Source organism: Sturnira hondurensis, unplaced genomic scaffold, assembly GCF_014824575.4.
Source record: "Sturnira hondurensis isolate 20B ecotype Veracruz unplaced genomic scaffold, ASM1482457v3 Scaffold0008196, whole genome shotgun sequence".
NCBI classification, from domain to species: domain Eukaryota; kingdom Metazoa; phylum Chordata; class Mammalia; order Chiroptera; family Phyllostomidae; genus Sturnira; species Sturnira hondurensis.
In genome coordinates this window covers 9,630,123-9,647,414 of record NW_028080827.1, presented here as the reverse complement: position 1 = coordinate 9,647,414, position 17,292 = coordinate 9,630,123, and the positions used below count along the sequence as shown (strand labels likewise).

At 37.9% G+C, this 17,292-nt stretch overlaps 2 protein-coding genes across 2 annotated transcripts in view; both read left to right on the top strand.

Annotated features, from left to right (window-relative positions):
• CCPG1 (cell cycle progression 1) overlaps nucleotides 1-16,771 on the top strand; it is an 86,748-nt gene extending 69,977 nt beyond the window's left edge. The window contains exons 10-11 of the mRNA XM_037053938.1: nucleotides 13,290-13,407; nucleotides 16,403-16,771. Coding sequence (XP_036909833.1) covers nucleotides 13,290-13,407; nucleotides 16,403-16,421 — 137 coding nt within the window. The 3' untranslated portion in view covers nucleotides 16,422-16,771. The remainder of the gene's footprint in view (nucleotides 1-13,289; nucleotides 13,408-16,402) is intronic.
• PIGBOS1 (PIGB opposite strand 1) overlaps nucleotides 1-16,771 on the top strand; it is a 33,717-nt gene extending 16,946 nt beyond the window's left edge. The window contains exons 2-3 of the mRNA XM_037053940.1: nucleotides 13,290-13,407; nucleotides 16,403-16,771. Of these exons, the coding sequence (XP_036909835.1) occupies nucleotides 16,476-16,640 (165 nt within the window). The 5' untranslated portion in view covers nucleotides 13,290-13,407; nucleotides 16,403-16,475 and the 3' untranslated portion in view covers nucleotides 16,641-16,771. The remainder of the gene's footprint in view (nucleotides 1-13,289; nucleotides 13,408-16,402) is intronic.
• Nucleotides 16,772-17,292: the final 521 nt, after the last annotated feature.

Here is a 17,292-nt window from a genome sequence, read left to right as displayed (position 1 = left end):
ATCTGAGAAATGACAACAGTGATTTAGTTACCAGATGACTCAATCCTTTTTACTATTACCAAAAAATACTATATAGACTGTCTCCTAGTATATTAAAAGATCACTGTTCTAAGAGTTAGAATACATTCATCCCTTATTAATAAATAACTGTTTTGGATACTCTGCTAGATATTTGGGTTAAGGCTGATCCTAAAGCTCAAAATATAGAAGACCTGAGTTTCAATCTTAGTTCCATAATAGCAACCAACCTAATGACTTTGGCTGACTCAGTTTTAATACCGCCAAACCCATTTCTTCCACAAAACAAAAACACCTACATTGCTAGATCCAAAAATTTTGAAAATCATGTGGTAATATGTGAATGCCCATTATAAATTATAAAGCCATGTACAAATGTAAAAAAATTAAGTTTCTCTAAAATGCACCCAGGAAATATTTAAGAAATAATACATAGGAAAGTTCGAAGAAAGAATTGCAAAGATTCTTTCTCACTTAAGCAAATTAAAATATTTATAGTTAATCAGAATCATAAATGTTAAATATTTTGTTTCCTTGATCTGACAATTCTTATTGACATTAGAAGATATAATAATTAAAAGATGTAAAATTATTTTTTTAATCATCACCTGAGGATGTGTTTCTTAATTTTAGAAGCAGAGAAAGAGAAACATTGATTGGCTGCCTCCTGTACAGGCCCCAACCCTGACTGGGGACTGAATCTGCAACCTAGGTATGTGCCCTGACCAGGAATCAAACCCACAACCTTTTGATTTATGGGACAATGCTCCAACCAACTGAGCCACCTGGCCAGGGCAAGATGTAAAATCATGTTCATAATATATAAACTACAGGTTATTAAAATTATAAGAAACTATAAAAATAAAATTAATAAATGGACCGTAGCAATACTTACCCTACAGGTAAAAACTGATGCAGAATAAGATCAAACTTTCTTTGTTCTTGCCAGAAGTGTTTGAAGAACAAAGGTATCCATGGAATGAGAGCTGTGGGACGAATTATGAAGGCAAGTGCCACCAGGGATGAGTACTTGACACTATAAACAAGGAAAATGTATTGTCAAGACAACTGGGAAATGAGTTTAGAAGTTATCTACTATTTACACTTTGACATAACACTTTGAAAAAAATGAGAGCCTTTTCTGGTATAAATAGCTATGTGAACTTGGGAAAATTACTTATACTTTCTGGCTCTTAAATTTTTCTCATCCATAAAAAAAGTAATATCTAAGGTTTTCCCCAGCTCTAAATTTTGAAATCAATAATTATTCTATGTCTTATTGTTGGTTTTGTTTGCTGAAAGGTATACTAACTTTCAACCATACAATCCTGCCAGTTGCTTTCCTAATGAAAAAATGACCAAGTCTCCCATAGGAATATCAAAGTCACACAAAACCATTCTCTAAGAAAGACACCAACTGCATTTAAAGAAACATTGGGATTATTTAGGCAATGATGGGCTTCTGAGTCCATATGATTCTGTTTTCAAAGTAAGCTGAAAATTATATCCAACTGGAAGATGTTTATGTACAACTGATTTTAAAAGCCTGCCATAAAACCTAAATGATGGATCATGGGTAGAAATGTGGACTTTTACCATTAGGACTTCCTTCAATAGCTAAAAGAGATTTAATCATAAACTACAGGTGGAAAATTATCACCTGGAAATACACTTAGCCCTGCTAAAAACTGAAAGCTAGCAAACAAAAATAACTTTATGATACTATTATTTACCTGTTAACTATAATTGTAAAGAATTCTAATGCTGGTGAGGATATGGCAGCAAAGATTTCAAATTCAAATGTTTACACAGATCAAATAAGTACTCAAAATGAGGGACGTAGGATTTGTGTGGACTCTTGATATTGCCATGAAGGAATCCTGGCCTAAAATATTGTTAGGCCTTCTATTCCCGCCCCCTCCAACAGAAACCAGAAATCCAGATATTATGTAAGATAATCCAATTTTAAAACTTTGCCAAATGAAATAAAACATAGTTCTGGCTTGCTCTGACTTGTAGACAGTATAATGGTAACTTCTGCTATCACGAAACTTCCTAGGGGACAGTCAAATGTGTATTTCTAGCCCTAACCTCACCTCAAATTTTCAGACTTGGACTTCTTACTCCTTTCTGAAGATTTCTATGTAGATCTCTTCATGGCATTCAAAATCAAAGTGTCTGAAATAAGCCCCACAACTTCCCCTCAGACCTGTTCAGTGTCAAGTATGTAAGTTAACCCATCACTCAGTTTCTCAGTCTTAAAATCTTGGAGTCACCTTAAACAGCAACTTCTCATCTAGACATTCGCTTTGTTTCTCTACCATTCCCACCAGCATGATTTCACATCAAGTCCTGATATTTGTCAGGAATCTTTTCATAGTTTTTTTTTAATTGCTCAGAAACATTGCTTTACTTAATAACAACATCATCATTGTTATTTTCAATACTTACTGAGCACTTTGCAATAGGTCCTATGCAATGCACTTTACATAGATTCTCATTTAATTTGTATGACAGCTATTTTATTATTCTCATTTTAGAAAAATCAATGCTTAGATATTCTTATACCACCCTTAAAAATCTTTCATTTATAATACTTGCATTTCAAAGTAGTTTGCAAAATGTCATTTATTGACAGGCTAGGAATAGTACCTGTCATGGAAAGAATGTTTATGTAATGGTAACTTGTTCCACATGGTCCTCCTTTCCTGACTGAATTGGAGAAGGGTGTCCGAGCCCAGGCAGCCAATGTAAGGCTGGCCAGTGTGAAAACTATGTCCAAATAGGGACAATGACATTGAAAAGACCTAATCACATTCTCTCAAAGTGAATGAGAGGTACACAAGAAGTGGACAGAGAGACTGGCTAAGCCTCAAAATGACGAATGACTAAGACAGGGATTCATAGGCTGGGCTATACAGGCACAAGAAAACAGCCCATTCCTCAAAACTACCTTGCATTCTGCATAACCTTCTAATTCATGTGTGTGGCTGAGATATTCTGTAATTTTCTTGCAGGCCTGGCCACAAGCCTAAGATGCCCATTTTCCTTATTTTCACTTTTTGTCTTGTAGTAAAGTCCTCATCATATAGATAACTGAATGACTACTCTTGCAGTCAGGAGTCTAATGCAGAAATGATCTTTTTTTTAACTTATTTTTTTCAGGTTTTATTTATTTATCTTTAGAGGGGAAGAGAAGGAGAGAGGGAGAGAGAGATCAATGTATGGTTGCCTCTTGTGGGTCCCCTGCCGGGAACCGGGAACTGGCCTGCAACCCAGGCATGTGCCCTGACTGGGAATCGAACCGGGATTGTGTGGTTCGAAGGCCCGCACTCAATCCACTGAGCTACACCAGCCAGGGCTGATCTGTCTTAATTTCATCCTTACAACCACCTTTTTACATATGAAGAATGGACACTAGTTTCTTAACTAGACTCATATTATGGCTTTCTCCCTTTCATTATATCCTAAATACCAGCTATTAAAGAGAATTCTTTCTAAATCAGACATGATAATGTCCTGCTTCTCAAAAGCCCTCAATTGTTCTCTATGACCTATAAAGTTCTAATTCTGGGGAAGGGCAAAGTTCCTTTCAACCTCATCCCTTATTCTCTTCTCCCATGCACCCTACCACAAATTAGCTACTCTGGAAAAACTGCCAGAAATACAATGAAGGCCCTCCACAGCTTTGTGCCTTTGCTCCTATTGTTCCTTTGGCTTGGGATTTGTTTCCCCAGTTTATATGTATATACCCCAGTCAAGTCTGTGTATTTTTCATTTGCCCTCTAGATCTGCTCTCTACTTTTCACCTACTGCATGTGCAGGGAGGCTCACCTATGTGGTCCCTGTCAGTGGGCTATTTTGCTTTCTGATCGCCTTTAGCTAACTGGAGGACAGAAAGTTGAGGCAGGGTATTTCATTCTCTCAGCTCTCTCTTTGTTATGGCTACAGGCTGGCTGTGCCTTCTGTTGGGGCCCAGAGAAAGTTACAGCTCTGCATGGATTCTAGTAATGTTTCCTCTCCTTGCTCCTTGGGGCCAAGGTGTAGTAGAAACTTCCTGCTGAGCTCAGTCCTGGGGTACTGTGGTATCCCCTTATGGGCTTTACTAAACATTGTCTGTATTCTTAAATGGTCTTTTTATTAACCTCTCCTTAATTACTCAGTTTGAGTATATCTGTTTCCTGCTATAAAAAATGTATCCATTAAAAATTTATTGTTGTAATAACCTTCAACAACATTATAGAGTCCAATGGATATTAAAATATGTTGCTATTTAAGATTTTTCAAAAGCATGTGAATTTAGATTTTTCTAAAGCATGCTTTAGAGTTTTGTATATTAACAGTAATATATCTTACCTGTTCATAGACTTTGAACCTTCCAAAGGATAGTAGAAAAGAGCAATTATAGTGAGAACAGTTTCCATGGTGTTGGTAAGAGTTCTGGTACAGCAATACCACGTGAACCAAGAGCATAACTGGCAAAAAAACTAAGAAAAATTATGAGCAAACATATATAGAGTGGGAAATTGACGTTTAGTGTTCTATTCTATAGAAAAGAGCCAGCAAGTCTAAATACTGCAAAAATCATCAAAAGGTAAGTAATGTTAAAAGTAGGCATGTCCAAACATTGTTTTTGAGAATTTGTATCAAATACAGGTCTGTGATATCAGGTCTATGTTTATTAAAGTATACTTTCAGATACATTTTTATGGCACTGCATTTGATCTAATCTCACTTCCCATTACTAAAAGGCACAAAACACAAATCTTTTGATGGTACAGTTTATAGAGAATTGAAGTTCATAACTATGTTCTCCTAATCAGTATTACTAAACTTGTCTTATATTACTGACAAGTAAATTGATTGTTTTTATTGATCTTGGTTTGGGATATTACCCTATTTCTTGATGGAAAATTAAAACAACATAAAAGAGAAAAAAACCTATCAGGAAGTATCATTAAATTTTAATCTGGAGACTGACTAAATTAATCAGCCAGTTTTCAGAAGACTATGTAAATATCATCAGTCAGTCTACAAAACAAGGACTTTAAAAGAAGCTTGTTAGTTGATGCAAGGGTGTTAAACAGGCACACCAGCTTCCTATCTCCTTAAATATAGCCTTTAAACATTGTTTCCAAGTTTTGTGGAGTTAAAGGCTTTTCCTAAACTAGAAAAACCTAGTGCTGCTACTTTGGAGCAAGGATTTCAAAGGCATTATGCCGCTGTCATTGTAGGCTGAGCCTTCAGCAGTATACATAAACATAGAGACTGGTTTTATCCTGGAATCAATTAGCAAGGGCTCATTTGCTAAACCAATCTGTCTTTTTAATGCAAATCGACATACTACCTGCAAAAATATGTCCTGTTAATCTTTCATAAATTAATATTTATTAATAGTTATAGTAAGTTACATTCCAGAAATGTGGTGGTGAATTGGTTACTTGGAATTTGAAATGTATTTTCCAATAAAAACAGTATTTAACAAGGTAGTTAAGATTTCTAGGGTGGCTCAAGTAAGCTTGCTTAATTTAGAAAAGAGCCAAAGTGAAGTAGCAACAGTATTTCAGCCTCCAGTCACTCTTCAGGATATGGATTAAATGGGGAAACCCATTCAGGACTTGACTGTGAGATAAGGAATCTATCTTCCCACTGAAATAAGCTAAATGATAAAAGACTGCCTTTCACACTACCTCCTCTCCCTTAGAGAGTCCAGCTATTTCAAACACTAGCCAGAGGTGAAGAAGGCTTCAGTGAAGAGGTATTTCTCAGGCTGAGTCTCAGGTAGCTGGAGGAGTAGTGAACAGGGCTGTAAATGGCTGAGGTCATTGGTGAGGTAGGCAACAATTTAGAACTATTCCTTCTGAATGTTATGGCAAGTGAGGCAAGGACTCTGACAGCTGGAGGGGCGAAGGTACTTGCAAAGGCTGTCTCCTAGGGTTCAGCCTCTTACTGGGTTTGCGGGCATCAGGGACTACTGATGGAGCCCCGTCCAGAGAGAGATGGTGTGCGCCACTCGTATTCTACTGTCCTGAATCATGGAGGTACCTCTGTATGAATTATCTTCTGAAACCAGTTTGGGAATCGATGCTGTTCCCTGTCTTTCATGCTTATAGGAATGAGATAACTGGCATATAGTTTCTAAAATGTTTAGGACTTACCACCCATCTTGCTACTTGCTGATTTTCTAGTTGCTTCATTAATGAATAAAGCTTCAAGTCAGCTATAGCAGACAGAAGTGCCTGGGCAAGTCTAGGAATCCAAATCTTCATTGGTGGGAAAAAAAGATATTAAAAGATATTATACATCTGCTGGTTCACACTGAATCACCGAAAGATATCAACAAGCTAATCCAACTATCAACTGAAAGCCATTCTTAGTACAAAAGTAAACATACTGTATTGTTCTATTCTCCTGCAAAAAATTGCTGTTTTTCTACAAAAATTACATTAATTTTTCATCTAAATACCCAAAGTAGTTTTACCATTCTCATATGTATATATACACACACACATATATAAAACACTACTAATTTTAATTTAATTTAAATAGCCAGCAAACCATTTCATTGTGTTAAGGTTCTATTTTAGAAGCATAATTAGTTTCATTAGCATAACAATAGTTAATTTAAAATAAGATGTTTATAGTAGTGTGTACTAGGTGTCATGTTAAGTATGTACTTTATATATATCAAGTACAGCTCATTCAATCTTCCAAACAATCCCATGGAATAGATACTGTTTTTTAAGTGAGAAAACAGAGGCACAGAGAGTTAGGTCACTTTCCCAGGGCTGTGTAGCTAGTTAATGTGAAAGCTAGGATCAAACACAGGTCTCCCTGACTCCAAAGCCTATAATCTTAGCTATTAAGTTACAATGCTTCCCCATCTTACAGTATAGAAAATAAGATAATATTTAGATGACATTAAAGTAAATTTAAGAGAAAATTTAAAAGAAATTAAAAGATTATATATACAGGGGTAAACAAAAGTAGGTTTACAGTTGTGAGTATTTGAAACAAAAGAGTTTATTCTTTTATTATACTTATTATTGTATTATTTTCCATAGGAACAGCTCTAAACCTACTTTTGCCCATCACTTGTAACTTATCGAGTTAGTAATTTTTTTTAAAGTAATCTTTTTTTAAGATTTTATTTATTTATCTTTAGAGGGGGAAAGGAGAGAGGGAGAGAAACATCAATGTATGGTTGCCTTTCGTGCGTCCCCTGCTGGGAGTTGGCCTGCAGGGAACCAGCCTGCAACCCAGGCATGTGCCCTGACTGGGAATCGAACCGCGATTGTGTGGTTCGCAGGCCCGCGCTCAATCCACTGAGCTACACCAGCCAGGGCTTTGAGTTAGTAATTTTAATGCTATACATTAGCATCTTAGAGTTTTAAAAAATGTGTCATAGTTATCATTAACAAAATAACACTTTGCTGTAGAGCATTATTTAATGTTGGTTTATTCAAAATATATTTCTAAAGATATATAAATTTATATATTGTTGGCTCAAAATATTAACTTTACATTATAATTAGAGCTGCATAACTTTCAGTTGTCTGTCGTTTCTAACACTTTAGCTTTGTGTTCTTTTTCTTTTCATTAGCCTGTAAATAATTGCTTAAATCTTAGAGTTATAAGTATGCTGTACTTCATATTCTCACTTAAACTGTGCCTCATAACATGTAGTAAAGGGCATCTGTTACATACCTTTTGTTTACTCTGCATGGAGATCTATAAGCTCCATGCTTACCTTTCAGGCCTGAAAGTGGTTCATTTGAAAACTCAATTTGGCTACAAACTTAATATGAGCCAACAGTGTAAGGTGGCCACTAAAAAAACTAAAAGAATCCTCGTGCACCGAGAGAAGTGTAGTATTTATGAAGTAAATGGTCCCACTATACTCTTCTGAACCAGTTACCCTAACTTTCAATATTATGCTCAGTTTGTAGACCCTCATTTTAAGATGGGTATTAATTACAAGATATTTAGAGGACATTATCTGATTATGAGGTTTAGAACTAGAGATGTTCATCCTGGATAAATAAAACTTTTTGAAAAGTTGTCATGTAAAAATCTTAAATTTAAAAGCAGGTAGATTTTAGCTCAACACAAAAATAAGTAGAGTTCTAATCTCGGTTATTAGCAGTCTCTCCAGACACTTAGGGTACCATCATTTTCCAGGTTAACTGGAAAAGTTAACGACAGTAAGGAAGGACCTAACAAAAATTAAATAATAGTTTCACATGGTTTCTGGAAAAAAGAAAGTAGTAGTGTGGGGTAAAGAAGAAAAGGAACACGTCAGGGGTAAATCTTGAACACCAAGCCCCCACTGTGGTACCCCATCAGGTCTCCCTTCTTTTATTTTTTAAAATATTTTATTTATTCTTAGAGAGAGGGGAAGGGAGGGAAACATCAATGTGTGGTTGTCTCTTGCGTGGCCCCCACTGGGGGACCTGGCCCACAACCCAGGCATGTGCCCTGACTGGGAATTGAACCAGCAACCTTTTGGTTTGCCAGCTGTCACTCAATCCACTGAGCCACACCACCCAGGGCAGGCCTCCCTTCTTATTCTTCTTTCTCCTCACATGTTCTAAGCCAGAATTGTCTAGCAGAAATAGAATGAACCACATATGTAATCTAAAATTTTATAGTAACCAAGTTAAAAAGTTAAAAAATCACAAACAAGTAAAATGATTTTGTTTAACCCAATATATCTAAAATATTCATTTTAATCAATATTTATACACTTACAGCACTTCTCAGTTCGGACTACTCACAAGTATTTGAATAACCACATGTGCCTGGTGGCTACCATATNATCCACTGAGCCACACCACCCAGGGCAGGCCTCCCTTCTTATTCTTCTTTCTCCTCACATGTTCTAAGCCAGAATTGTCTAGCAGAAATAGAATGAACCACATATGTAATCTAAAATTTTATAGTAACCAAGTTAAAAAGTTAAAAAATCACAAACAAGTAAAATGATTTTGTTTAACCCAATATATCTAAAATATTCATTTTAATCAATATTAATATTATAGAAATATTTTACATTTTTAGTTCATACTAGGTCTTCGACATCTAATATGTACTTTAATATAATATACACTTACAGCACTTCTCAGTTCGGACTACTCACAAGTATTTGAATAACCACATGTGGCTGGTGGCTACCATAACTGACAGTGTAGCTCTAAGTCATCCCTCATTTTGTGCACACACCTTACACAGTTTAGAGAGAAACGATTTGGAAAGACTTTGGATCTAGTTTTAGCTCTGCTTTTAGCATGCTGTGACCTTTGTCTATGTAAATACTTCACTTCTCTGACCCCTTCTAGTTCAACATTATATGGTCTTTATTTAAAATAATCAGTATGACAGTATTAATGACTCATAGTATCCTAATTTCCTCCACCTGGAACATGACCAGCTACTTTTTGGGGAGGGGTTGTGGTGTGGGGTAGGGATTGTGACCAGGGTAGGTTTCCTTTAAATCACAAAATGGCCAGGAGGTTCAACTACAGGTTGAAGGCGGTGGGCAGGTCTTGGAGGACTAAGAAGTTTTTCTATCTTGAAGACCTCTTCACTGATAATACAACTTACTTCCTGGGATATGAGACATCCTTGGTGACATTATGTGTATCTGCCCATGGTTCCAGACTACGCAGACTATACCCTGCATGACCTACAAGTTAGTGGCTGTCCCTGAAAGGAGAAAAGAGAATTCACAGTTCCTAAGTTCTGCCTGTGTCCATGACAGAATTTCTGCTACTGCTCAGGATACTTCCTGATGATCCACTTCACAGGTCTGATCCTTGTTTCTCAGTAATGGTGAGTCAAATACCATTGGGAAGGGCAGGGTACAATCTTGCCTTAAAAAACAAAAACAAACAACCCCCTGCCTCCTAGAACCTCAGTGTCTTTCAGTGTCTGAGGTTCTTCAAAAACCCCTCAGGATGTAGACTGCCTTTGTAATTCTGGGGTACTTCCCTAACAGAAAGTGGGGAAGGCCCAAAGTTCTGAGTCCCACTTGATGAAGCTAAAGGATCCTGACAGTGAGGTTAGAGAAACTGTTGCGCCATTAGTTCTTCCTTTGCATCCTCTCCTAACAGATAACCCCAGAAACCCACGATCCAGGAATTACAGCCCTGTTTACTATTGATGCCTAATTACCACAAAGCACAATAATTGTGCATATCATTACATTTTTGTCAAACTAATTTTTCTAAGTTTTAATTTCAATACTAAATTCTCAGTGGGTTTAAATGTATTTAATCTTCATAAGCTCATACAACATGGTCTTCTGCTCACAAGTTAAAGAAACAAGATACAACCTGCTCTCAAGTGATTATGAAGGAAATATACTTCTAAAGTCTAAGTGATTAATATATAATGTAGTCATTATGAAAATCTTAGCAGGATTGCTCCCAGCAGGACACTTTCATGCTCAGTCTTGTGTCTTAGCACATATTAAAGACTTACATCACAGGATGTCTTTGGAACCCTGTGCTTCCCAGATATGGTCAGAGTTTAGCAACAGTAGCCTTTTAAAAACAAATTTCATGATACCAATAATACCATTTAGTTAATATACACTAACATTTAAAAGAAGATGGAATAAATCGACTTTTAAGAACTTTGATTACTCTTATTTAAAACTTACCAGCAGCTGAACACTATCTTTCCCCAAAAGATGCAGAATCTTGTAAATGCTTGCAAAGATTAAAGGGTAAGTGTAACCTCTTAATCTTTCTGTCCATTCCCAGGTCAAATAGCCATAATTAGTAATATTAAGGACTAATGTTAAATAGCATTGAAACAAAAACTACTTTCATTTTCATATATAAAACTATGTCATTTTTGTAGATAGCAGCTCAAAGACACAGCATTTAAAAAAACAGCCTTTTATACTAGATATTTAAAAATGCAATTGGCCAACTAAACTCTTAACTTCTTCGAGACAGAAAGGTGCTTTTTTACCTTGTATATGTCCTTCACAGTAATGAGCACTGTGGGAATATATGCTAAAGGTTAAGTCAAGTACATTAACATCAAAGAAATATATATGTATTTTTATGCATAAAAGAAATATATTTTTAAAATTAGCATAAAATAAGGGTGTACTTTGATAAATTAAAATTATTTGGAGAAAATATGGAGGACTGATTGAAAATGTGTAACAGAAACTGCCACAGTTCCTAAGAGGAATACACACATTCCTAATTTGGAGAAGAAACTACAAAGGATATTTGAAAACCATATGATGTGCAACTTCAAGAGACTGCCAGTACTCATCTGGAACAAAACTTGTCTGGACTAAAAAGCAGTTACATATTCGTAATGTTATGGTAAACAAGACCAGGTAAATGTTTTCACCGAGAAGATCTGAAAAACAAAACAAGACTGGTAATTGTGGCACAAGTGTTGCTTGTAGAACTAAAGTCTGCTGCTCTGTTTGGCCCCTTTGTCCAGGCTCTGCTAAGGCACATTAGTGAACTTGGGCCCCTCCAAACCATTCTCAAAGCACGGCCTCACTGTTGGGTGATTTACCACTCCTTTCACTTAACCAATCATTCTTGCAACTTATTGTATAAAGAGAAGATAAGTACCGAAAAAGATTGGATTAATTAAGGCCTTAGATGGATCCTATATGTGTATCTAGTGAAAGAAACCAGCTAACAAATTACTAATTTAGGTAGCAACTTTTTGTATATGTGCCAAACAATGACTTATAAAATGATCCGTACATTTTTATATAAACTCAATAGTCAGGCACTGAGTTTATTTCTCTTCATGCATTATCTCATTTAGTCCTGAAAATAATGCTATGGGGTAGATATTTGCCCTTTTTACAAACGAGGAAACTGAGGCCCAGGAGTAAATTGCCTTGTCCAAAGTCAAAATGGTTGTAAATGACTAAACAGGATTCAAAACCAGGTCTGTCTGCTGACTCCAACATCCTGCTGTTAACCATTGATGGACAGCGCTAGGCTAAATACAGAGTATTATTTTTAAATTTAAATTTAGTTGCCAAAATTTTAAAAAATCAGAATTTATATTAAAGTCTCTATTGCAGCATTTCAAAACTAAGATCTGGCAACACAGAGCTCCACTGGCAAATGACTGGTACTGAAATAGAGGGTGCTTTGACTTATTTAGCCTTGTCTGCGTTGATCTCCTGAGTATCTGAGTTTGCAGCCTACCTCTGATCCACTGTGATTCTTTGCTGTCATTCTGGGGTCCTGTCAAGTCTCCTCCCTTATTTTCATGAAACACATCCTCAGTGTTTCTCGGACAATTGCTACATTCAACACAACGTACATGCCTCATTTGAACTCTCCTCTTACAGAGACACTAGAAGAAGATAGTCCACTCACTGGACTCTCTCTGTTGTCTGCCGCGGCGCACCCCCCGCCCCGGCCTTTTCTCTGTGACCTGGGGTGGAAGGAAAAAAACTGTTGAAAGTATGGTAATTTACTGTCCTCACTAACCTTTACCTTGCTGGCACGCAACTTCTAACAATGTGTGGGTTAGGGGAAGGCTGGGGCCCAGCAGGCTCTCCTCCCCACCACCCCTAAAGCCCGGTCACACTCCTCCCACCCTCACTTTCCATTTAGCAAAAAGATTTCCCCTTTCTTTTCTTAAAAATGTACTAATTGTTTTAATTTTTGTTGAATGTATACATTTCCTCTTTGTTGGCCTCAGGTTTCCAGAGGAGTAACTAGGCATTCAGTTTATACCGCCCATTCTGTCCTTGTCACATAAAAGCCTACAGTCAATAATTAATGAATGAGGAGTCCATCTTTTTATTAAATCCACCCTCCCCGCAACTTGCTGGGGTGATTTTTCTACTGCCAATATCATCCCTACCAAAGAGACAGACAGAGCGAACAAATGAAGTAGGGCAGGGTCGGACTGGTCCCACTCCAGGAATCAGCCCCTCGCAGCTGCTAAAGCTTGGGTAACGCCTGGCCTGGGTGCCCCCTCTAAACTAATAGGATGGCCGCTTCATGCCCGCTCACTTCACATGGCTGCGGGTTAGGCGGCACTAAACAACACACAAAACACTGCCTTGCAAGTGGCAGGGGTGAAGAATCTTGTCACCAGCGCACATCGATTTCTTGGCAACCCCACCCAGCAGGTGGAGCCCTCGCTCCGAGCCCGCGACTTCCCTTCACCACCTCTTTCTGAGTGTCCTCTTCTCACTCACCTCCGCGGCGCCCCGAGCTGTGCTCGGGGCTCACGTAGAGAACCGACTTTCTCTTTCGCAGCTTCACCTTCTCGTGGGAGCGGCTCTGGAGACGGCGGAAAAAGAGGCTGCTGTCGCTGGGCCCTCGCTCCATACCGCCGGTGCTTTGGGGATCGGGGCCACCACCTTCCTCCACAGAGGTAGGCTGTCGCAGCGCGCACTGCTTTTGAACTCACTAAGTTTGGCCTCTGCGAGCAGCCGTCCTGGGCAGACGCGGAGGGATCTGGGAAAGGGCAACTATTGCGAACTTACTAAGGTAGCGGTTTCGCTGCCGGGTTGCTGCAGTTTTGTTACGGGCCACTAAACTTAGCCTTGCACTTGCCCGCACTTTGCCATAGGCATTTCCCTGTGTCGCGGAGTTGCTGCCGGCTCCGGTCTTGATGTCTCTGGGCCCCGGGATCCGGAAACTGCTGGAATGAGCGGATATCATCACCCTTTGCTGGGACAGGCGGGAGGCGGGGTCAGTGACTCGGAGTGAGAGCTGAACGGTGGGAGAAGTCTGAATGGTAATGGTGATAATACAGGCATACCTCGTTTCATTGCGCTTTGCTTTATTGCGCTTCGCAGATATTGCGGTTTTTTTGTTTTTGTTTTTTTAAACATCTGGCAACCCTGAGAGGAGCAAGTCCATCGGCGCCATTTTCCCAACAGCATTTGTGCACTTTGTGTGTCAGTGTCACCTTTTGGTAACTCGCAGTATTTCATACTTCATTATTGTTATATTTGTTATGGTGATCTGTGATCAGTGCTCTTCTGTGTTACAATTGTCATTGTTTTGGGCTGCCACGAACTATGCTCACATTAGAAGACGTTGGACTTAATTGATAAATGTTCAGCATTCTGACTGCTGCACCGCTGGCCCTTCCTCTGGTAGTCTCCTTTTCTTAGACCTTCCTATTTGCTGATATACAACACTATTGAAATTAGGCCAGTTGATAATCCTACAATGGCTTGTAAGTGTTCAAGTGAAAGGAAGAGTCGCATATCTCTCACTTTAAATCAAAAGCTAGAAATGATTAGACTTAGTGAAGAAGGCTTATCGAAAGCTGAGATAGGCCGAAAGCTAGGCCTCTTGCGCCAAACAGTTAGCCAAGTTGTGAATGCAAAGGAAAAGTTTTTGAAGGAAATTGAAAGTGCTACTCCTCTGAATACCCGTATGATAAGAAAACGGAACAGTCTTATTGCTGATATGGAGAAAGTTTTAGTGGTCTGGATAGAAGATCAGACCAGCCACAACATTCCCTTAAGCCAAAGTCTGATACAGAGCAAGGCCCTAACTCTCTTCAATTCTATGAAGGCTGAGAGAGGGGAGGAAGCTGCAGAAGAAAAGTTTGAGGCTAGCAGAGGTTGGTTCAAGAGGTTTAAGGAAAGAAGCCGGCTCAATAACATAAAAACGCAAGGTGAAGCAGCAAGCGTTGGAACAGATGAGTTGCTTCTTATGAATGAGCAAAGAAAGTGGTTTCTCGAGACGGAGTCTACTTCTGGCGAAGATGCTGTGAAGATTGTCGAAATGACAACAAAGGATTTAGAATATTACATAAGTTTAATTGACAAAGCAGCAGCAGGATTTGAGAGGATTGACTCCAATTTTGAAAGAAGTTCTGCTGTGGGTAAAATGCTGTCAAATAGCATCGCATGCTACAGAGAAATCCTTCGTGAAAGAAAGAGTCAATGCAAGCAGCAAACCTCATTGTTCACTCATTTTAAGAAATTGCTGCAGCCACCCCAGACTTTAGTAACCACCACCCTGATTGGTCAGCAGCCATCAACATCGAAGCAAGACCCTCCACCAGCAAAAAGATTGCGACTCACTGAAGGCTCAGATGATGGTTAGCATTTTTTAGCAATAAAGTATTTTTAAATTAAGGTATGTACTTTGTTTTTTAAACACAATCACCCATTTAACGGACTTCAGTGTAAGCATAACTTTTATAGGCACTGGGACACCAAAATCATTTGTGAGACTTGCTTTATTGTGAAATTCTCTATTACAGTGGTTTAGAAGCAAATCTGCAGTATCTCCGAGGTATGCCTGTAATGATAATTATAAACATGTTTGGGTGACCACACAATAACAATTTGTTGCACAAGGTGGGCAGGGTAGCCTGTTGCAGAGATATGGAAAATGAGGTTTAGAAAACGACATGAAATGACTTGGTCAGCATCAGCCAGCTGGTGGCAGAAGAACAGCTTTCTTATTATTGGCATGGTTTAATGATCAGTTTTCCAAAGAGCAAATAAATGGCTCTTTTTCTTTCTTTTTAACATTTAGCAGACATTGATTCAACAGATGCTTACTGGTGTCATTCATCTGAGTTAATGGTAGAATCCAAGAGAAAACAGGTTTTTTCTCTCCAAGATTAATAAAAAGTAAGTTACATTTTAGTGATTAAGGGCAAACTAGTTTCTAGTATCAGTTCTGCCCCTAATGTTTTCGTGACCTTCGAGATTGATCTAGGAGGCCATGAAATATTGTTTTAATAATGAAAACACATAAATTATTTGCTCTGTTATCCTCGTTCATAAACACCTACCTGGTTTCTCCAGAGACTAAGATTTGGCAAGGAGTGTAACTTTTCAAGAAGTGCTAGAGTCTTAACTCCTCTATTAGAAGTAAAACCAGCCAAATCTGTTATATTTTTGTCAAAAATGGATGGCAAATGATTTATACTTGATGTCTACTTGTACTTAGTAAAGGATCAAAGGGACTCATAAAATTTTAGCCTGTTTTTTTAAACTGTTGCTTTTAATTATACATATTGCCAAAAATATGAGATAATAAAAATGGGCAAATAATGAAAAGTAACATTTCTCTATCTTCTACTTCCAGATGGGATTGGTATGCTTTAAAGGCATAAAGACTGGCTCACCCTTGTCCCACTTCTGCCCTTTTAAATCATCCATTTTAAACCATTGAGAACATTCTATAACAGGATTTGGCTTTGTTTTACACCATCCCCTAGCCCTCTTTTCCATACTCCCTAAATACAAATACATTCTGTTTTTAGTTTAATCAGTAAGTGATATTTACATATGACAAAAGCACTGTTCACTCTGGAGCAAAGTAGTAACATGAAATCTAAAAAGAATCTTGTTCTAACTTACTGCTTTGTTTTTCATTTACTTTGCACATAGATCTGGAGAGATTTCCTGAGTGGAGTATAACTTTTCAAAACCATCTTTGCAACGTGTGGCATTTATTGAAAAAATGTTTGGGAGATTGACTTTTCCACAACTACTTTTTGCTAGCATCCTTGGAATTGCTGGAGGAATATATATTTTTCAACCGATATTTCAACAAAATTCCAGAGATCAGAAGGAATTAAAAGAGAAATTGAAATTGGCAGAGAAATCAGAAGAGAAGAAAAGTTAAAGCTACATGCAGTTAAACTGTAATTGCTTAAATTTTCTTTGAAATTATACATTGACCAAAAGTAGTCTTGTAAAAACTTCTCAAAATATATTTTAAACATAAATAAATCATAGATGATGGTTTTTAAAACTCGCACTGTCAATCTCAGTGTTTACTTTTATTTGCCATTGTATGTCTTTTCACCAGGACAGATTAGTAATTCTCTTTTAAGCAAAAATGAATGTCTTTAGAGATATTTTGTTTCTTAGTAGACATTTTCTGGGAGTGCAGTACATACAGTATCATAGGTAACAATTTAGCCTGTATCTATACAGTAGCTGGGAATGGTGTTTGCTGTAGTCTTTGTAGGTGCTGTGAACCAAGTGAACCATCTCAGGCAGAATGCCTCTCAATTAGCCTACAGTTAGCCTTCCTCAGTCTTTCAACTCCAGCCCTTTCTCATCCCAGGAAGAGTGGAGAAGTACATTGAGAGTTGGGGTGGCTCAAATCAAATGGTTTTAGAGAGGGTATAGGGTGTTATATAGGGTGGCAAAGATGACACAAATCTATTTAATATAAGCAAATTTGCATTAATAATGGTGGTTAGGGAGGAGTTAATTTGTTTTGAAGCTATTACTCATGTAGTTAAAGGGTATTTTGAGGTTGCGAAGAA